The sequence below is a fragment of the Oryzias melastigma genome, linkage group LG4 (assembly GCF_002922805.2).
Source record: "Oryzias melastigma strain HK-1 linkage group LG4, ASM292280v2, whole genome shotgun sequence".
Taxonomy (NCBI): domain Eukaryota; kingdom Metazoa; phylum Chordata; class Actinopteri; order Beloniformes; family Adrianichthyidae; genus Oryzias; species Oryzias melastigma.
Window position 1 is genome coordinate 30,998,503 of NC_050515.1, and position 22,438 is coordinate 31,020,940.

General features: G+C 39.7%; 1 protein-coding gene across 1 annotated transcript in view; it reads left to right on the forward strand.

Moving 5' to 3' along the window:
* The window catches only part of scfd2 (sec1 family domain containing 2), a 134,877-nt gene that overhangs the window by 66,078 nt on the left and 46,361 nt on the right, over nt 1-22,438 (forward strand). The window contains exon 6 of the mRNA XM_024259035.2: nt 725-1,010. Within this exon, the coding sequence (XP_024114803.1) occupies nt 725-1,010 (286 nt within the window). The remainder of the gene's footprint in view (nt 1-724; nt 1,011-22,438) is intronic.

A 22,438-nucleotide genomic window follows, 5' to 3' on the forward strand; every position in this document is an offset into this window, starting at 1 on the left:
TTAAAGAGTTAATAACATTGCAATAATGCAATTAAACATACTGCAGTAATAGAAAAATATAAATATACGAAGAATATATGAAGTGAAAATCGAAGTAATACAAACATTTTACAATGTCTATTTATGACTCTGTTATGATGATAATGTGTATAGTTTGTAAAAAAAATACATTTAAAACCTTTTTCCCCCCAGAAAATATATTTAAACGCAATGCATTGTGGTCTATATTTGCAGGTCTATTAAGCATCGATTTTTCTTCTGGGTTTTTTTAGGGCACTTGATTTTGAATTGTAGATTCGGACAGCACTACACAATGGAGAATACACTTTAGAGTGAGTAGTGAAGGAATTCAGTCATTCAGTCATTTTCTGATGAAGTTTTTGACCAAATAATAAAATAAATAATTTAAGGATAAGTAATTCTCATTTAGTCAACTTTTTTTCAGGTTTTGACTGCAGCTCCTGACAAAAAAACATAAAAAAAATATCAAAATGGTCAATTCTTCACATTAATTTTATATTTTGAGGCACAAGAGCTGACTCAATTATCATCACAGGAGTTTGATTAAACTTAAATCTGCGGAAAAATTCAAATACTGATGTAAATTAGAGTTCTTTACTTTTTATTTGGGGTCTCTGTTATGTTTGTTGATAGGAAATAAAGCATGAAACCGGCTTTTTAAAGACATTCTTTTAATCGTGTGTGTTGCATCTTCACACCACAGGCTCTGAGCGACTCTGATCTTCCTGCCGTGCTGAGGCAGCTGCTGCCCCTGATGAAGCCCCGCGGAGGCGAGGACAGCTCGCCGTCCGGGTCCAGGTTCAGGGAGGACGAGTGTGGGCCGGATGAGCTGATCCTCCTGCTGGTCTATCTGTACTCCTTGGCAACTGAATCCCATCAGGATGTGGAAGAGGGGGAGCTGGACAAGCTGGAGAGAGAGCTGATGGGAGCTCTCACCCTGGTCTTCACTCAGGAGAAGGAGCTCAGTCCTCTGGTCCAGAAAATCACTGGTGAGATCCCAGAGCTGCTGCAGGAAGCAGTTTGCTTCTCGTCCTGCTTTCTGTACACTCAACAGTGGTAGGAAGACTTTTCTCAGAGTCTTCACACTCCATCCTTCTGGTTCCCTTCTCTTTCTTTCTGCTCCACAAAGTGTGTTTACGAGGAAGTGTGAGAACGCTAACTTCATTTTTAGCTCCTGCAGTGTGGCTGTGGGGTTTCTGTGGTAGAAAAACACCTTCTTTTATTGTGTGAATGTTTCAAAGCATTCACACTGTAGTGATTCTCCTGCTCCTTCCTGTACGTTTATCTGCACGTAAAAACTCAATCAAACATTCAGTGATTTCATCAAAACATTCAGCTTGTTCAGGACATCACTGCTTTACTTTTGAATTCATAAACTTTACAGTTTTGAAATATTGAGCAAAAAATGTCCCATAAAAAATGAATGAGAAAGTCTTCAAATTTAATGTTTTAAGTGGATTAGCAGCAAGCCTTTAAATAGCTATGTGACAAAAACTGTCAGATTAGGTTGATTGCTCTGATCTTTATATCACTGGAAAGAGACCATTCCAATGGTATAAAGATCATTAAGATAGCTTAATTATGACATTTAAAGTGATCAAAAATAGGATATAATTTTATCCCTAAATAAACAGCAAAACAGTGACATTTTTGTGACCAGAAACACAGATTAGAGTCTTTAAATTGTTGTAACTTTCTCATTATTTGTCCAATCCACGAAAGGGGGGTATCGTTGGAAAGCTAATCAACCAAACTATAAGAATTAAGTCACAAATTTAGTATTAAATCAATATTAATGTCAATATTATCAAATAATCATACAGAAATCTGCTCCTGTGTGCCTGTAGACATCGCTTGCAGCCAATCAGCTTGCTAGATTCAGTCACGTGACCTCATGTTCCAGCGTTCAATTCTTGGACACGGAGGCTTGCGAATTAAAAAACAGTATCTGCTAATTGTTTTTTTTCTTATGAAAATTACAGGAGATGTAGAATAAATCAACAGTAATCGACTAGTGGAAAAATTGGACGACAACTAATTTTTTTAAAAAGCTGACGAGTGGTTTTGTGACCTGCAATTTTCGTCCTGAAAATTTCCCAGCTTGTACTGCAAGGATTGAAAAAATTCCAGAAGCAGGTTAAAGAAAAAAGTCTGGACTATAATATAAGTAGATGTGCTCACATGTATACTATCCACCGATTTAGTTACACTCGTTCTAAGAAGGAGAGAACGCTGCAGGCTGAACAGCAGGTCTGGCAGAAAGTTCTGGCGCCGAAGCTACACTTACGCGCGTGCCTACTTTAAATATATTCATGTTTTCATCTTCAAAAAAAATTGTCATTGAGCTGTTGTATTAGCATCATACTAGCTCATTTGAGTAACTTGGCATCTACTCAAGTTTTTTATGCTATTTTGGAGTTGAGCTAATAGCAACATGCTAACATTTTTGGCTAATTTGTTATCTACTGGGGGTTTTATAGGCTAATTTAGAGTTTAGCTTCTATTTTAGCAACAGGCTAACATTTTGAGTTTACTGTTTAGCTAGTAATTACACAGTGTGCTAGATTTATTGGCTAATTTGGCATCTACTGACGTTTTTATGCTAATTTTGAGTTCAACTAATGTTTTAGCAACATGCTAATTTTTTTATCTACTGAGGAATTTTAGGCTATTTTGGAGTTTAGCTGGTATTTAAGTAATGTGTTAGCTTTTTAGGCTAATTTAGCATCTATTGAGGTTTCTTATTCTATTTTTTAGTTTAGCTCGTATTTAAGCAACACGCTAAACAATTTTTGTAAAATTGGCATGTATTAGGGATTTTTATGGAATTTTACTGCAAAATTTTCCAGAAATTTAGGCCAACTTCAGCGCTCTTTTGTAGTTCTTTAATGGAATTTCCTATATTTCATCGAATTTAACATTTTGCAAATAGCTTTTGTATTTTCAGCAAATCCCATTCATCAATTAAAGTAAATTGCGTCACCATTTTCAACAAAAGCTTCAGCATCTTCAGCGACTACTTTCAGCAAAAAGCATTCACACTAGCATTATTGCAGGTAATGCAACTTTTCTGGTTAAGTTTGTTTTTATTGTCGGGGATTCTCTGGTTTCCCAGTGCAACATTAAACCTCTGCTTGTTGAGCTGGCCTGGTAACTGTGTGCAGCAGATCAAGGCCAAACTTTAAGACAAATGAGCCATGTTCGTCCACGCCGCAACCGGCTGTACCTCCCTGAGTAATGGCATCTTTAACCTTGAGCCTCCACACACAGGGTCTCCTCCCCTGCCACATACTTCATAATTATTCCCACTTTTAGTTTTGGTCTACCTTATAAAGACTGCTGCTCTCCCTCCACCTCTTCTCGTTCCGTTTGGCTAAATGTAGCCTGGAAAGGGACGGGCCTCCGGGGGGGTGGGCTCCAAATTCTGACTGTAATAAACATTTCTTTGGAAATAGGTCAGTCACGGTGTGCCAGTTGTGTTTCAGACAAAAGAAGGGCTTTCCATTTACAGGAATCTGGCAGTGTTCAAGCTCCTAAAGTTTGTGTGTGCGCACATAAACCGTCTCTCAGCATCAGATGAGTAACAGGAGTCCCTCTCACAGCATCCACACCAAATCATCGACATTTTCTCCAATTCGAGGATTCAAATGAAAACCAGACGTCGAATGCGACCCGGTCACCATGAGAACGGTGTTTTCACAAATTCTCCTTTTTTTGTTTCCCTTGGCTGCAGTCAGCAGCCGGAGCTTAGCCAGCAGACTGCAGATACACACATCGCATGCACAAGTGGGGTGAGCAGACAAGAACAACACACACATGCAGGCATGAACCCCACAAGATAGACAAGAAATAAAAACATCAGCTCCTAGAAAAGTAAGCAGGCAGACTGTTGCTAATTACATACTCCTGAAAACTTTAATTAAAGAGCATCTTCAGGAAATGGTGTTCCACAGACTGCCCCAAACTGTAGGTTTTTTGTGTTCATGTTTCCTGTCAACCCTAGTGAACTTCCCTTAAAGTCCCCCTCCGATGAAAATCCTGTTTTAGGAGTTTTGAACATGTCTGTGTGACATTTTTCTAAGGAAAGAGAACAAGTGTAATAACAAATCATTTAGTTTCTGCATTTCAGAGTATTTCTCAAACTGTCTCAGAAAAGCTCTGTTTGAATTAGTGATCTTTCTTTACATCACAGCAGCTATGGTGCTCAGGCACTAACAGCCACGCCCCCTCAGAGGAGATTTGGGAAACAGAGGCTTCAGATCAACATGAAAAATATATTTTTTAAGACATTTAGGTTGTGGAATTTTGGTTAAAAACATAATCATAATTAAAACACTACTGGGAAGGTTTTTTTTTAAATAGAGAAAATGATCATAGGGGAACTTTAAAGTCTGACGATAAATTATCTTAAAAAGAAGCTAATTTAGCTCCACGATAGCATAGGATAACATGACATAACAGTTGTTATCTCAAGTAAAGATCGGATATCCAGGATGTCCCCAAAGACTAAAGTCTGGAGCCCCTGTGCTTTTATCCAGGCTGGTCATGATGCAGCCGGTTGGCTCGTGCTGGTCACCTTTAACTGAAAGCACAGATGCGGTCAGCCTCAGCTTGGCTCACTCTTGGCTCTTCAGTCACAGCGTGTATTCCCCCCTGCAGCCATCAGGTCTCCTACGGCAAAAAATGTGTCAATGCCGCCATCAGCAGATCCACTGACAATGAACCATGAAACTCTGCTCGAAACCAGATGAAGGCTCTGGGCTCAACACTATGGCTTTTTTATGACTTCTTGACCTTTCAGTCGGTCAGTGACTCACAAACTCAGAATAAGTGTAATTATTTCTTCAGGCATCGAGGCAAAATGACTCCTGCAGGATCATGGGAGTTGGACAAAAAGTGCTATGGGGGGTTCAACAGTCGGCTTGTGACCAGCTTAAAAAAAGACAAGCTGTTAATTATACAAATATGGAAGATTTTTAATAATGGTGGTAGTAAAAGATGTTCATCAGTTTTATTGGCTTTCAGGCTAAAGTCGCATCAACTGTCGCACACCTGGGTTCAGTTGATTTTTACCATAGATCAAAAGATGTTTGGGTTAAGACTTGCAGTGAGACAGTTAGCAAACTTAGTAATAAAACTAGTGTTTCTCTGCAGAGAAGAGCAGGTTGGTCTACGCCACTCTGCATGTCCATGTCAAACCGCCCTCAGTGCTATTACTGCAGCGTCTCTGTACTGTGTGTTTCATAGCTTTTATTAAAGGGTTGAGCAGTATTTGTACAAGAAAACGGTTCCGCTTGTTGCAGACGGGGAAATGAGCTCTCAAACCCAATGCCCCGCAGCCAACACCACAAGTGGGAAGAGCCCAAACTGTTGCCGAGCCAGAATAAACCATGGCATTGGATGAGGAGCCCAGATTTGTCTAAAAGCCTGAGCGCGATTGGCTGTCGTCAGACAGACTTCAGCACACGTGTGTGAGAAGGTTGTAAATAGCTCCGAGCAGTTAATGTTAATCCTTGGTTCAGTTGTGGGAAACCCTCCATTTATGTTGGTTTGTTAAATGGAAAAGGACTGAGTGCTGCTCTGGTAAATCTTGGTAGAAAATCTGGGATCCTCCCTTATTTTGTTTCTTTTCCTCCTTGTGTTTTTTAATGTTCGGGAAAAGCAGACCAAGACAGAGCAGCCAAGCCAAGTGTTTCTCCACCCTTGGACGTCCAGTGAGCTCAGGCTGACAGATCATACTTTATTATGTCAGCGGGTGGGTGTTCTGGTGCTGGGAACCTCCACTTTAGTCTCTAGTGTTTGCAGGGAAATAAAGTCATGAAATAACTTAGTGCTAAACTGTGTTCAAACTAGTTGTTGAGTTTAGAATAAGGATGCAACAATTCTTTGTGAATCAGTAAAAACAAAGATTCAAACTCTTCAATATGCTCATCATTGGAGAAAAATTAAAACATCGGTTTGTCTCGGCCTGTGGCTAAATTTGGAAATGCAGCGCAGATGACATTTTTCCTCATGCAGACTCGCTGTGAGTGCAGGTGTGCCTGTATGTGTACAGGTGTGCCTGTGTATAGGAGTTCAGACTTTCATTAACAAAGTCTCGTCAGAGGCCTCCTGCTGAGTCAGGAGGGCCACACACACAAACATGTTTTATTGTACAGCCTCCAGGATAGTTGTCAGTCACTTGATAAAATACATGTTCTTAATGATAAATCAATTAACTCTTTAACACACTGAAAGTTTTTAGCCGTTAACATGATAATTCTAGTGGATTTTGTTGGAGAAAAGCGATAATCCACTAGAATTATCATGTTAATGGTTAAAAACGTACAGTAAATCAAAGAGCATCAACACTGGAGCTCCAGTGTTAAAGGGTCAAGACTAAAAGGATATGATCCAAAGTGGCATTTATCTCATCGGTCAAAAAAAATCCAATATTTTACATTTCTAATTTAAGCTACAAAGCTTTGGTGTTGCCAAAAGAGTTTAAGGAAGAAGATATCAATTCCTTTCAAACATTTTTATCAGCCATTGGAAAAATCTAAATGTGTGTTTTTCTTTTAGCAGCTCTACAAGTTTAAGATGATGAAAATAATCTAATGATGATATTTGATTTTTTACATATATGTTAAAAGGAAATACAGTCATATGCAAAAGTTTGGTCCCCCCAGATCATTTTCAAGGTTTTTCTTCATGCGCAGGTGCACCTTTAAGTGTGTAGATGTGCCTGTGAATGTGTGCTTGCTTGAGAGTGTGCCGGCACATCTGTGAGTCTGCGGGCGTGCTTGTGAGTGTGCGGGCTCGGCTCCGGGTGTGCAGCTTGTGAGTGTGTGCGCGTCTATGAGTGTACAGGTGAGTGAGTGTGAGTGTATTGGGACGCTTTTGAGTGTGTATGGGCCTGTGTGTGTACTGGTGCGCCTGTGAGTGTTGGGGCGCACCTGTGAGTGTGTGTGGGCGTGTCTGTGTGGGCGTGTCTGTGTGGGCGTGTCTGTGAGTATGCAGGCGTGCCTGTGAGTGTGTGTGGGCGTGTCTGTGTGGGCGTGTCTGTGTGGGCGTGTCTGTGAGTATGCAGGCGTGCCTGTGAGTGTGTGCACATAGCAGACGAGCTGCGCGCTCTTCATCTGTGCCCCCCCTCCTGGGAAATTCCCACAGCTCTTTTGGATTTAAAAGTTTCACATAAGTCAGTCCCTCTCGGATTTTGAGATGTTCCGACTGTTAACGCAAATTTAAGCAAAGCTGAGATTTGTTGCTGACCCTGCATCTTTACATTTTCATCCCAACTTTACTGCAACTTTGACCAATCTACAGTGACAACAGTCAAGGTGACGACGCAGCTTCACAACTGTTTCCATTCTGACTCCTTCGTGGGAGCCGTGCTCTTTTTCATTAACTCTCTTTAGCTCTCTGTCTATTTCCTATACAAACTGTGCGTGAACAGTCATTTGCGCTGAGTGTGCGTGCACGCAAGTGCGCACGCAGTGGCTGGGGGGGTTGCGCTGAGCGGGCGCCGGTGCAGGGCAGCCCTTCAATCGGGGAGTATAACTTGAACCGAGTATGAAAGGATTTTGTGATCATTTCAGTTTTATGTGGAATTTATTGTGTTGAGAAAAAAAAAGTTTGAAAAAAATCAAAATCGTGACTTTAAAGCCGTGAATCAAATCGAATCGTGACTTGACTGAGTCATTATATCTCTAGTTTGGAATCGTTTTTTTTCTTGTGCATCTCTCTCTGCTTTGGTCCTCCACTCAGTTTGTTTTTCATCCTGTCTGGGGGGGCAAGGAAGAAAGTAGCAGCGGGAGAGTCAGACCTCCCCTACGCTGCTGTTTGAGTTGGCACAGCGAACACGAGCCGGTTGAGGGATATGAAAGAGATCACACAGAACTTTGGCCACCAACTCTCAGTCTGCACACCTCCAGAAGAATGTCCTCTCTTTATGTCCATGTTTCTCCTCCTTTCACTCCTCTCATGCAGGAGCATCGAGCTGGTGGCAAAGGAAGTGGAGCAGAAGCTTGTCTGATGAACGCGCCTGATTAAATATGCTTGTACTGTTTATGAAATTAGTCCCAATTATTTTTAATTGGTGGTCTTTCTTACTTCCTCTCCAATCCAAAAAGGCACACTCAGTCATGTATACGCATGCATGTATGATAGGCAGACCCCCAGGGGGAACTGTGCTGGTGGCATTATTCTGTCTAGTTCTTTTCATCAGATAGGAGTTCAGACTTTCATTAACAAAGTCTCGTCAGAGGCCTCCTGCTGAGTCAGGAGGGCCACACACACAAACATGTTTTATTGTACAGCCTCCAGGATAGTTGTCAGTCACTTGATAAAATACATGTTCTTAATGATAAATCAATTAACTCTTTAACACACTGAAAGTTTTTAGCCGTTAACATGATAATTCTAGTGGATTTTGTTGGAGAAAAGCGGCGATGAGCCGCTTTTCTCCAACAAAATCCACTAGAATTATCATGTTAATGGTTAAAAACTTACAGTAAATCAAAGAGCATCAACACTGGAGCTCCAGTGTTAAAGGGTCAAGACTAAAAGGATATGATCCAAAGTGGCATTTATCTCATCGGTCAAAAAAAATCCAACATTTTACATTTCTAATTTAAGCTACAAAGCTTTGGTGTTGCCAAAAGAGTTTAAGGAAGAAGATACCAATTCCTTTAAACCTTTTCTATCAACCATTAGAAAAATCTAAATGTGTGTTTTTCTTTTAGAAGCTCTACAAGTTTAAGATGATGAAAATAATCTAATGATGATATTTGATTTTTTACATATATGTTAAAAGGAAATACAGTCATATGCAAAATTTTGGTCACCCCTGATCATTTTCAAGGTTTTTCTTCATAAATCATTGGTGTTCAGATCAGTAATTTCACTTAAATATAGCAGACAAATATTTGAGAATCAAAAGTATCTGTCTACTTTTGTTTAAGTAATTTCTGCACACTTTCCATAAATCCTACAAACTTCATTTCACTTCTCAAATATCACTCTGTTTGTCTGCTATATTATATATTTAAGTGAAATTGCCGATCCAAACAACCAATGATTTATGAAGAAAAACCTTGAAAATGATCAGGGGTGACCAAACTATTGCATACAACTCTATAGAACAGGATTAAAAAATATACAATAAATATCTAAAAGGAAGTGAGAAGTAAAAGCCTTTACAAATTCAAATCCAAAGCCTTAGTCCACATTTATAACCACACCCAGTGCATCCACCATGTATTGTTGTCCTGTTTATTTTTTAATAAGCACACTTAGTTCAGAGACCCATATTCACACATATTGCTACAAACATGGATAAATGTGCAGATAAAAACATGCTCAAACATCTGACACAAATATGTCATTTGTAAACATTCATTTGGTTCCATTTAAATCTTATTCCCCAACACACCCAAATGCATCCCCACACAAATCAAATTTATATTCATAGAAACTTCTGAGTATATGAAAGGTTTTTTTACCAGTCAGTTTTTTATTCTAATTAAGTAGTAATCTTTTGGAGGATTGCTGTACGTCATACTTCTACTTGAAAATTAGTTTTTTAAGGGACATCTTACAAACTTCCACGCTGGACGTGGAAGCGACACGGAAGCGCAGTGGATTCTCGCGGCGTCCGCTCTATCCTTCAATTCACACCAGATACGCATTTTTCTGCGAAGGTCGACAGGCGCTTTCGCTAGAGCTTTTTTTTTTGTTTCTGCCATCATGGGTAAATTAATAACCTAAAAATATTACCTCGTGTTTCTGCTAAGAAGAAGCAAGCAGTTAGTAGACCTACACTTCTTTAATGTATCTGTTGAGACACACAGTGAAGTGTGTGTGTTTGTGTTGTAATTGAATGTTTATTTTCAACTCTACAGTTTTAGATACAAAAACATGATCACATTTGTCAATCGCTGTGTTTTATTGTTATATTTTGAAAATAAACCAGATTTTCTAATGTATCTTGATGTAACTTCTCACCTGAATTGATGTGGATCGCTCGCGGCTCACACACAATATAGACCAGACGCCGAAACGATCCGTTGTACGCCGCGAGCCTGGTGTGAATCACAGAAGTGGTCTCCGTTCCGCGGCGCTTCCGCTCCAGTGTGAACCAGGCGGTAATCTGTATTATGGTCACAACAGAAGTGTTTTCTTCTTCATGCCGGTTTCTCTTTGTGCTCCAACTTCATGTTGAACTATAGGACTGAATGGGAAACTTACAGTTCAATAAAGAGAAAACTTTTGGTGGACAGCCCAGAAGCCCATTTTCATCGATGAAAACCAAACTGATCGAGCAGTAGCCTCAGTTTGGTTTTGCAGAGCCGACTGTGTGTGTATTTACACCCCAGGTTTTATTCAATTAGTCTGTTATCACTCACTGGGGCAGGGCCGGCCCGGGCACAGGCGACCTAGGCGGCCGCCTAGGGCACCAGGGGAGGCCAAATTGCAATGATTTTTGTTTTTCCTACAGTTTGACACACCAGTCATTTAGTGTAAAATGTAAAAAAAAAAAAAAAAGTTAATAAAAAAAACGAATAAAATAACAAAAAAGTTTGTCATAATCAACAATTTTGCTTGATGCAGCTGCTGTCTAACCTATGTTGGGGCGAGGAGGAGGGGATTTGGGCAGCAGTGTTATCTGTTAGTGCTTCTTTAAAACTTTAAGAAAAAAAATCAGCAACATAAGCCCTCAGGGACAGCTTTAAGCTTAAATAAGACAAGAAGAGGAGGAAAAACAAACTCAAAGCAGAGGTTTGTCTGTTTTATTTACATTCAATTGTTTGGCACATCACCCCCCACCCCTGCATTTCAATCAAAAAATACTCTTCTTCTTGATCGGAAAAGAAGAATATAACTGGTGATCTAGTTTTTTTCTTGTTCTCCTCTTTTAAAAGCCTTATCAACAGAAATCTTTAAACCTTAACATTGGAGATGCCTGGAAAGTCACACCAAATACTGGTGTAGTGGTTAGTGTGGTTGCCTTCCATGACAAAGGTTGGCCTGGGAGAAGTGTTATTGTCAATTTTTTTTGGTAGTTATTATTTATGTCGTTGAGAATTAAAATAAATAAATACTTATTTCAGCATATTCCTGGCAGCTACAGTATTTTTTTTTGGCGGGGGGGGGATTTGTGTGCGCATGCAGGGGGGCACCTAGGGTGCCATGCTGTCTCGCCTAGGGTGCCATGCAGCCCATACCAGTGTTAATTTTAACAGAGAATTTTAATTTAGTTTTAGTCATAGTCTTTTGACTAAAATAGGGCTTCGTTTTAGTCGCAATTTAGTCATGTTGATTCTATTAATTTTAGTCGACTAAATTACAGTAGATATTTAGTTGACTAAAACATAGAATAAAGGTAAAGCATTTCAATGAAATTTGACAAAGATTTTACTAATTTGTAAAAAAAAAAAATGTTTTACTTCACTTTGCTTTCCAAACTTGTCATTTCCTCAAATTCAGCTTCAACTTAAAACACATTTAAAAAAAATAATTATAATTCCATTCCATTTCCAATAAGAAAGTGTCTATTCGTACGTAATTTTAAAAATCGTGCGGCCACTGCTTAACTTATTTCTTAGTCGCACTGACCCAGAGTAAAGGGTTAAGGTTAGGATTATGGTTATGGTTAAGGTTAAACAAGCAAATGTTTCCTGAGTGCTGCTGTCTCTGCAGCTCACGGCTCCACCAGGGGATGGGTCAAATGTGGAGAACACATTTACACATTTAGGAGCGTGACAGTTAATGGGACTTTAACTTAAAAGTTTAATTTTAAATGCGTGCGCCCAACAAAAAAAATTCCAGCCTTGGACAAACTTAAATGTGTGCCGGTAATGCAGCAACAGGATCCTGGCTGCACGTATTTATGTGTGGACAAAACATGAATTTCCATCACATTCTGTGCTGGTCACATGTAAATATGTGTAACACCAGTCTTATTATAAAAATGTAAACCTCTGAGCTTCAGAGCTTCACCCGCGTGAAGAAAAGCGCTTCTCCACCACGCAGTACCGGCGCTAATTAGCTTGGCTAGAGTAACCCCTTAAAACAACTATGTCAGATAATTCTACTCTTTAAAATGCCACAACAGTTTGAAGGGTCGGATTCATTCCAATACGCTGGAAATAATCGTGTTTGTATGTTTACCTTTGCTGGATTTCAGGCTGGCTTGTCTGCAAACGTCGCCTCAGGTTTTCTGGTGTTTTTGCCTGTGATGGTCGCTCCACACAACGTCTTGTTGAAGGTCACGTTTAATGTAAAATGTGTCCATATATGTACTTTTCTTTTTCTACCTCGAGAAGACATCTTTCTCCTATATCAGATGCAATTCATTGAATTAGCGTCTTCCCAGGCGGGCTGCAGGACTCTGTGTTCTGATTGGACCGCATTACATTTGCTCCCGCCCTCCTCCACAAGCAGTCATTATGATTGGATGTCGTCTTCGAAGAGCATTTTTGTTTCGTTTTTATTCGTTGACGAAAATGTCTATCAATTTAGTTTAAGTTTTTGTGTCTGGGTGGGAGTTTTTGTTTTGTTGTCGTTTCGTTTTTGTTGGGTGAAAAATGTCGTTAACGAAGATGTTGATGAAAATTTTTCGTCAACGAAATTAACACTGCCCAGAAGCGGCCCTGTACTGGAGAATTCCTTCAAGGTTTGTTAGCACGTGAATCTGTGCTGGGAATCAGACAGAATGCAGATTGATACGATCCCACGCAGGCTTGCAAAGACATCCAGCTCTGCTGCTGACGGAAGCAGCAACAGAAACATCCCCGGCACACACAGACTGATTCCAAAGGGACCATAAAAAGGACAGAGGCCCCCCCACACACGCGTCGGTGGGGTCGGCTGGTGACCCCTGGACCCCGGCAGGCAGCAGAATCTTCCCGCTCATGTTTGGGACAGGCGGTCTGCGGCTCCTCTGGGAAAACATCCCTCTTCAGTTCCAAACATGAGTTTCGAGGTTTTTCTATCTGTGGGCTCAGAAGTCTGATAGATTCTAAATTAAAAGAGTAAAAATGCGTCTTTACGCTACTTCTCAGCAAATGCTGTGATTGGTGGAAGCATCTGTGTGGTGAAGCAGACCCTCTTACGGTATATCTGCGTTTTATCTGCTGGTGCGGAAGAACTTGTTTACTTTTAAGATTCCAGTCCCAGTGAAAGATGACCTGTCCTAATGTACCCGCTTTCCTCCCCAAACTGTCCCCGTTCCTCCCTCCCCACCCACAACCCGTAAAGCTTCCAGCGAGTTTTTTTATCTGCTCACACTAATCTCTGCTGTTTTTTTTTCTCGCTTTGGTTCCGGTGTTGATGGTTGTTTCTTCTTTTGCTAGCCCTCATCCCTCCCCGACTATCAGCAGGTCGTTTTGTCCTCATGCTCTCTTCTAGAAACGGGACTTGTTTTAGTCGTGGAAGTGAAACGTGTTGGTTTGGAGTTCTCTCGGGTGGAGAACTCCTCTGTGGCTCCAGCTCCAGATGGAAGCTCTCCTGGCGCTATGAGCTGGCCCGGTCATTTCCTGTCAGGAGGCCTGGTGTTAATCAAGGTCTGAGCCAGCAGGAACGCCCCCCCAACTCCCCTACCTCCACCTCCTCTTTTTGTGACCCTTTTTCTTATAAATCCCCCTCAAACAGCAGAGAGTGAAAGTAATGGACGTTATTCTTGTGGATTTTTGATTTCCTCCCCTTGTGCGTGTTTTCACATTTGAGGTTTTCCCCTCTTGCTGCGTTCATGCGGCTGTAAATCACGGCTGCCGTTATCAAAGTAAGAACTGCAGGTCCCATTCTCAGACATGGTAGATAGTAAGGAAGGAGTAGAAAGAAGTCCTTTCAATTCTCCGTCTGTTTATGTCTCTGAGGCTACGATGGACATCGTCACAGATAGGCTTATCTTCAAGCTCCGCCCACTTAGCTGACCCGCTGCATGAACAAATGCAAACCATACAGTTGGTGTTTGAACTCTGTGGCTCCTGCGTTGTCACCAAATGGTGCAGATGATCTTCATCTGATAAGACGTTTCTGCAGATTCACTTTCAGCTCTAAACTCTTGTTTCACATTGAGAAAATCCCCATGAGCTCAGTGTGGAAATGCTCTCCAAATGTTAGGACTGCAAGACTTTTTTGATTCCGTCTTGTCCTAAAAACTATTTTAATTAAATGATTATGAGCAGCTCTTACGAACATTTTAGCTTTACCAGTGATGTCAAACTTCTTTGATTGTAGGTTGTAATGAAGACTTATACGACATGTAAGAGCAAGGCTTTGTCCGAATTCCCCCCTAACAACTATAAAACTATAGGGCTACAGGACTATATACAGTAGTGCCCTGGATTTTAAAGGTAATTCGGACATGATCTTCACTACTTTTCTTTCGTTTTTCTAAACTCCGGATATGACGTCACTGATTTCACAAACGAATAAAAACATTTCAAGAGGTTCATTTATGACTCCACTGTGTTCTGATGGTAAAAATGTGGAAGGTTTATTCAAATATTACATTTAAACATGTTTTTTGTTCGAAATTGTTCAGCCGCAATGCATTGTGGTCTATATTTGCTAATCTAGTGACCATCGATGCGCGCTAGTTTTTCTAAAAGACTTTCGTGTGCACCTGATTTGGAATTAGTAGCTTCGGACAACACTAAAAATGGTGAATGCACTATATGGTGATTAGGGGGGAATTCTGACTCAACTATACTGTAAAATGTATCAGTGAAATAATGAGATTGTTACCAGCAAACAGTGTTTCATGGATTCTCAAACAGAGAAGCTCCAACAATTGTTCTGCTTCTCCTGGAGGACGTTTCCATTTGGCCACTAGGTGGTGATCGCGCTATAACATTACACCTTATTACTAAGAAGAAGAAAGTATGTGGAAAAAATTATGTGTTAGACCACAACTGGTTACTTTAAAAAATATTTCCTTAAAAGAGTTTAGAAAATTCATGTCTGAGTTTATAAAGATGTTCATTTAGTCACCAATGGAGGTTTAGATCAGGTCAATTTTATCAACCCAGCCCTAATAACTACAGGAAGAACAATTAAATATGTATATAGTCCCCATAGAAAAAATAAGTGCATATTTAGAACACTGATATAACTGAATAGGAAGTAGATTTTAGCTCACATTCTGTAAATACTTAAGCAAACACTTAAATATTACAGTTTCTCTCCTTCTGACTGATCAGTCCAGCACCCAACATTTTGTTTCTAGTCTCTATGAATCAACAAACTCTGTCAGTGATGGTGAGCCAGTGTGTGATGGACAGAGATGGAGGGATGAATCCAGAAGCTGTGGTGGTCCAGACTGTGGAGTGTTGGCGAGGAGCCCCGTCTCCCATGTTATCACCTCCTTCCACGTCGTGTGGGCGTGCAGATGCAGATAATGACCGTCTGGAGCGAGGGCCGCTGTGTGTAAACTCAGCCCCCCAGAAAATAAACACACCCCCTTTTAAAACAGTTGCCCCCCAACGTAAGACCAGAAAAACCCACCTATTACAATCATGTAGTCTCCCGGCTTCAACTTTGACCCAAAGCACACAAACTATTTTTGGCTAAATTCTAATTTCCTCTCCGTACAGTAAATCCACAGATCCTCTGTAGGGAGAGTTATTTCCAGGAGAGGATGTATGCTTTTCATTTTCTCCTTTTCCTGTTTTTTATTTTTTTTTTTTTTTAGAACTTTCTTCTCACATTCTGATGTTGGATGTATCCACAGTTTAACAGCTGAGATCCAAATGACCGTTTGTCCTGAACTCCAACACCGGAGCTCCAGAGTTTATAGTGTGAATGCTTAGTAAGCAATTACACTAAAGTGATTGTATTTTTGGTATTTATAAACTTTAGAGTTTTGACATTTTTAGCAAAACATGCTCCATTGGAAATGAATGAGAAAGCATTTTTAATTAGATTAGCAACAAGCCTTTAAATATATGCATGGGTTATATTTTAATCTTTAATAGTAATTTTCAAAAATAATAGATTTTAGCTCATATTTTAGCATCAGGCTAACATTTTTGGCTAATTTAGTTTGGAGTTAAGCTAGTAAGTAAGCAATGTGCTAGTTTCTTCTTTTTTTTTTTTTTTGCAAATTTTGAGTTCAGCTAACACTTTAGTAACATGCTAACGTTTTTGGCTAATTTGTAATCTACAGAGGGGTTTTAAAGGCTAATTTAGAGTTTAGCCTCTTTTTTAGCAACAGGCTAGTGTTTTTGAGGAATTTAGTTTAGTGAGGAATTTTAGGCAATTTTGGAGTTTAGCTAGTATTTAAGCAACCTGCTAGCTTTTTTTGGCTAATTTGACATCTTCTAAGGTTTTTATTTAAGCAACACACTAAATATTTTTGTATAATTGGCATTTTTAGGGATTTTTCAACCGTTTTGCTACAAATTTTTCTGAAATTTATATCAATTTAGCGTTCTTTCTTAATTCTAATTTCCAGTTTTTCTGCAAATTTTACATTTAACTAAGAATGAGCTAAAAGAGTCTTTGGTGAACTGGAAGGAGAAAGAATCAGGATTTTGGAGGAAGTTCTGTCCATGAAGATCTTCACTTCCTCGTCCAGCTGACATCCGGATCAGAACCATACGGCTGGACATTACCAACATTGATGGATGTTTTTAATGAAGATTTACGCTAGAGAGACACAGAGCTATCAGAACCAGACGGGGGGCTACCAAAAGCCAGGCTTCAGATCAACATGAAAAATGGCTTTTTAAGACATTTTAAGACTTTTATTGAGCTCAAAATCAGTCTGTGAACACACCAAGCTTAACACATAAATGTTCATTTGATCCGACATTTGAAAAGTAGGTCTGAGTATTGCTCCTGGTGATTCATCTTCTCCAGCAGGTCTTCTGGTGATGTCCGCCTGAGCTGATCATCTCCCCCTCACGCCCCCTGCCTGACAGGATCACATCAAAATATCTCCTTATGTCTGGATTGAACTTTTCTGATCATATTTCCATGAGTTTGTGTGACTGCTGTGTCCCAAGTTTGGAACTGATATGTGGTTTGTAGCTGCAGGGACTTCATCCACCCTATAATCCGCTTTGATGTGGACATAAACCCGCCAGCGTGAGATGTTTGGGTACGGCTGTCTGCCTGGACGGGTAATTAGGCGTGTGATGCCCTCTCGGTTGGTTCATCGTTGAATGTTGTGGGACAGAAGCAGGAAGTAGAGCTGTGATTAGGAGGATCTAACATTTGGAAGAGCAGCTTCCTTCCTGTGTTCCTGTGATAGGAGGCTTCCTCTGTGTCTGTGGGAGTCTCCTCCTCATTTACTCCATGAACGCATCAGCTGCTCACATCAACCACAAACAGGAAAAGAAGGAATTTTCTCACTCATTTGTTTCCCATGTCCACTTGGAGGCAAATTGAAAATAGTCAGTTCATACCAAGAGAGTTGGAGTTGAACATTTTTGATTTCAAAACTTTCAAATATTTTTTCAGTTTCAATTTTTTTTTTTTTTGTTTACAAATCTTTACAAATCTTACGAAACTTTTGGCCCCTTCGTGGTGCGTTGGGGCGGGGCTAACACGAGGACCAATCAAAATCGATGGGGGGGGGACTTCAGTCCTGGTGCGTTCACTGACTCTGATAAGTGAGAACTGTAATAATTACAATCAGAATGTGGCTGTTTAGTCTGCCCTGTCATAGTCTGAAGTTGTCCCAAGACGGGTGTAAAAATCAGAGTTTTATCGCGTACAAACCACGGGGCCAAAAAGTTTTGTAACTGAAACTTTCAGAATCGTAATTGTAATTGTAAACGAAAAAAAAAAAGATTTGAAACTGAAAAAAAAAGTTCTGAAATTGAAATTTTGATTTTTTAAACCTATTTTTTTCAGCCAAACATTAATATTTTTTTCAAAATATTGTATTTCGGTTTCAAATGACTTAGCTCCATAATACTAGGGGTGTCAATCACACAAGGGGCCAAAATCCAAAACACACTTTATGTCGAGGGCCGAACACGATAAACATTTACTGAACAATCTAAAACTACATTTTAAAACTTTAAAAACGTAAATTTTTACCGCAATTATGAACTACCGGTAGATATATAACATGAACTCCGATAATGCTAGTGACCGCTGAAGGTGCTGATATTGAAAGCTGAAGATGCTGAAAATGATTGCTAAAAACACTGAAGCTGAAAGCTGAAAATGTTGAAGTTCATCCATCCATCCATCCATCTTCTTGACCGCTGCATCCCTTTCGGGGTCGCGGGGTGCCGGAGCCTATCCCGGCCACTGATGGGCGAAGGCGGGGTACACCCTGGACAGGTCGCCAGTCTGTCGCAGGGCCTCAATCACACACACATTCACTCTCACATTCACACCTAGGGACAATTTAGAGTCACCAATTAACCTATGAAGCATGTTTTTGGACGGTGGGAGGAAGCCGGAGTCCCCGGTGAAAACCCACGCATGCACGGGGAGAACATGCAAACTCCACACAGAAAGGTCCCAGCCGGGATTTGAACCGGGGCCTTCTCGCTGTGAGGCAAGAGCGCTAACCACTGCGCCACCGTGCAGCCCAATGTTGAAGTTTATAGCTGAAATCACTGAAACTGATATCCAGCTAAAATATTCGCTAAATGCCAACTTAGTCCAAAAAACGGAAAAATAAAATAAAATAAAAAAATGTAAGCTAGCCCAAAAAACAAGAATGTAGCTGAAAACATAGCCTAACTCCAAATTAGCCTGAAAAACTACAAAAAAGCCTAAATTAGCCAAAACAGCTAGCATGTAGTTTAAATATGAGCTAAACTCCAAAATAGCCTAAACATTTTTAAGTAAACGCCAAAATAGTCCAAAAAATCTATCAGAATGCCAATTTTTATAACTTTAAAACCCTAACTTTTTAACATAAATATGAATAATAAAAAGTCAGGAATATTATTCCAGAATAAATCAACTTAAACCTTAAATAACTTTCAATATTTTACTCTCCATAAAAATATATTTTGTCAAAATTATACAAGTTAGAAATAAGTACAAGATAACATTGGGCCATTAATAACAATAACATAAAATGATCTGGAGGGCCGGATAGAATTACCCAGAGGGCCGGATCCGGCCCCCGGGCCTTGACTTTGACACATGTGACCTATGCGTTTGAGCTCATATGCTGTTGCATGTACATATACAAGGGGGCTGTTGTCTTTTACACCTCAATAGTTGAAAAAAAGAGACAAACTTCTGCTCAAACTTTTTCTTTGGGTTTTCACCGTTTTAGTTAACAGTAACTGTGCTGTAAAGTGATAAAAAAAAGTGAGCAGGAAATTGCTTATTTTTGTTTTCAATGTCAAAGTTGCAATCTTTCACAAGTCTCCCTTAGCGGTAATTTTTAAACTTTTATTAAATTACAATGGTTTTTTTTAATAATTTTTAAATATAAAATTAGGCAAAAATATGCTTTTATTTAAATATTATATCACATCAGAAAAATTAGGCGTTTTTACTTAAAACATTGATTAGAGCAGAGGTCTGTTGCCTGGGGCTCCGGTGCCACATGCGACTCTTTTATCCCTCCATTGAGGCTGTTTGGCTTTGAAGAAAACTCCAAACGTAAGAATTATTTGACTAATTAATTTGTGTTTAGATTTTTGACATGTCAGATAGGCTTAACTGATCAAAGTGATAGTAAAAGGTTTAAGCTACTGTCAGAGTGACATTATCTTATTTACATGTATAGATATTAAACAGTGGATTCTACACTTAAAATTACTTGTGTTTTTATTTAGTAGTAAAAAAAAAGGATGAGGGAACACAAAAGTCATAATAATAGAAAATCTTATGTTTCTTGCATTTTAATTAAAGTAAATCTGCTCCAGCTAAAGGATCTGACTAAACACAGGAAGTGTTTTATTTTGGAAGGAACCTTTAATGTGCTTTTGTCAAAAGTGAGAGCAGTTATTTTTGTTATATGTAAAAATGTTCAATTGTAAAGAACATTTCAAAGCTATATTTTTTAAATGAATGGCTTAATGACCTCAAAACGTAAATAAAATGCATTTTTATAACTTGGAGGGGAAACTATGTCTCTCTCTCTGAGTTTTGGTCTATAAGAACCAAATGGCTCTTTTAGTGTTAAAGGTTGCAGAGCCCTGGGTTAGACAAGGAAGCAAAGAACGAGTACAAGAAAATGTGAAGGATTTTTAAGTTTGACTAAAGTGAAAGTTATAAACAGAAAAATCTCTTTAATCCATGCAGTATTTACAATACTTTACCATAAAATATTCACAGTTGAATTCTGAGAAATTCTACTGTTATGCACCATAAAAGTTTTTTCCAATCTTGGTTCTGCGGACAGACCGTCCTGTGTATTTTCAGTGTTCCAATACACCTGGTTCAGGTCATCCTCAGGCCTCCACAGAGCTCTGTGGGGACCAGAATTAGGTGTGGGATTGCATAACAAAAACGATGCAGATAGTCTCCACTGAAGACCAAAAACACACTCAAAATGAGCTCATTGTAACGCTCCTCCCTGCTGCAGGTCTATGCAATCGTTTGTGGATGGTACAAAAAGCCAGAAAAGCTGAAGAGCTTAGCATTGTAAACATTGTTCTGCTTTCCTGGAGGACGTTTCAGTTTGGCCACTAGGTGGTGATCACACTATAGCATTACACCTTATTCAAGATGAGGAAGAAAATATAAGAAAAAAACTGTGCTTTAGACCACAAATGGTTACTTTAAAAATATTTCCTTAAAAGAGTTTAGAAAATTAATGCCTGTGAGTTTATAAAGATGTTCATTTAATCAGAATGTATGTTTAGGTCGACGGAGCGTTAGCATTAGCTGTCCTATGGGAAAATCCATTAAATGTTAGCATCAAGCTAGCAGACTTTAGCTTTATGTGCAAATCAATTCATATTTTTATGAATTGATTATAGATCTGTTCATCTTAAATCGATTTACATCGATTAATGGATTCTATCAACCCAGCCCTAAAAAACGTGTAACATGAGGACAGATAGAAACTTGCAAAACAAGAATAAAGACCAAATGTCGACACAGAACCTCCAGAGACTCTGAGGACGTTCAGGAATCAGAATTCAAACTGTTTTGAAGAGAAGGAAAACTAATCTGAGATCAGCAGCAGGAACCACATCTGAAGACCCTCATATGTGAGCAGTGTGGAAACCCAAAGGGTAATAAATGTGTCCTTTGTCCTTCAGAATCTACTGGAATTATTGTGTCAACAGTCGAAAAGTTACAGTGAATCAAAGAACAGAAACACCGGAGCTCCGGAGTTGAGGGTTAATTCATCCATCAGTTTATCCAAACACTCTTCACTCTATGAAGTTCCTCCTTCAGCTGCTCTCTGAGCTTACATTGATATTGTACCATCATTATCTCCAGTCTTCGTCTCATTCAGTTGACCTCTGTATCAGATTCTTTGTTTCTGCTCTTTCCTCTCGTTCCTCCACAGCATTGACGGGTGAGGAAAGGCTCTTTCTCTGTGCTGCACGTTAGTGAGAGCTTTGTCTTTTCTGAGGAACATTCAGAGAAGGGGGAACAGAAACTGCCCAGATTAATCAATCAGTCTGTGTTTGTGCGTGCGCGGGCTTGGCTCCACATGTGGCTCCAATCTCGGGTTTCTGTTACGCCCCGCCCCCTTTTCTGCCCTTCACAGAGACTTGTGACCACCGAAGATGTCTTAGTGGTTCAAAACAAGTCGTTTCTCACTGGCTTCCACACGGAGTCTGTCCTCTTTTCTTCACACCAGACTGGAGGGTCTGCGATCCGAGTTCTGGATGGTTCTGCATGGATGTGACCTTCTGAGGTGTTGACTGAAAAGCTCACATGTCAGTGAATTTTGCTGATCTGTTTGTTTGGCCTTCAGGTATCAAATGAAACCCACAACACAGTCGCACAATCACACTGTGGATGAGCTCACTCTGACCATGCACTAATAGCTTTACAGAACCAATAAACAGTCGAGCATGAACTTGTTCACACAAATACACAACTCAGTGTCCAGCTCTTGGAGAAAGTCGTCTGCTTTCCCACACATTTCTGTGTGCTAACACTTCTTGGCACACACAAACACACACTTCACTGCTGCATTTTCATGCTTTGTCCTGCATCAACTCTTCCACCCCTCTGTCCTCTCATGCACGCTGAAGGACTGGGTGATCGATTTGAATTGATTTAAACTTAACTAATAAATAATTGATTCATAAAAATATAAATCGATTTAGCACATGAAGCTAAAGTCTGCTAGCTTGATGCTAACGTTTAATGGGATTTCCCGTAGGACAGCTAATGCTAACACTCAGTCGACCTAAACATACATTAATGACTAAATGAACATCTTTATAAACTCACAGTCATGAATTTTACAAACTCTTATTTAAAGAAACATTTGTTTAAAAGTAACCATTTGTGGTCTAAAACATCCTTTTTTTTTCCT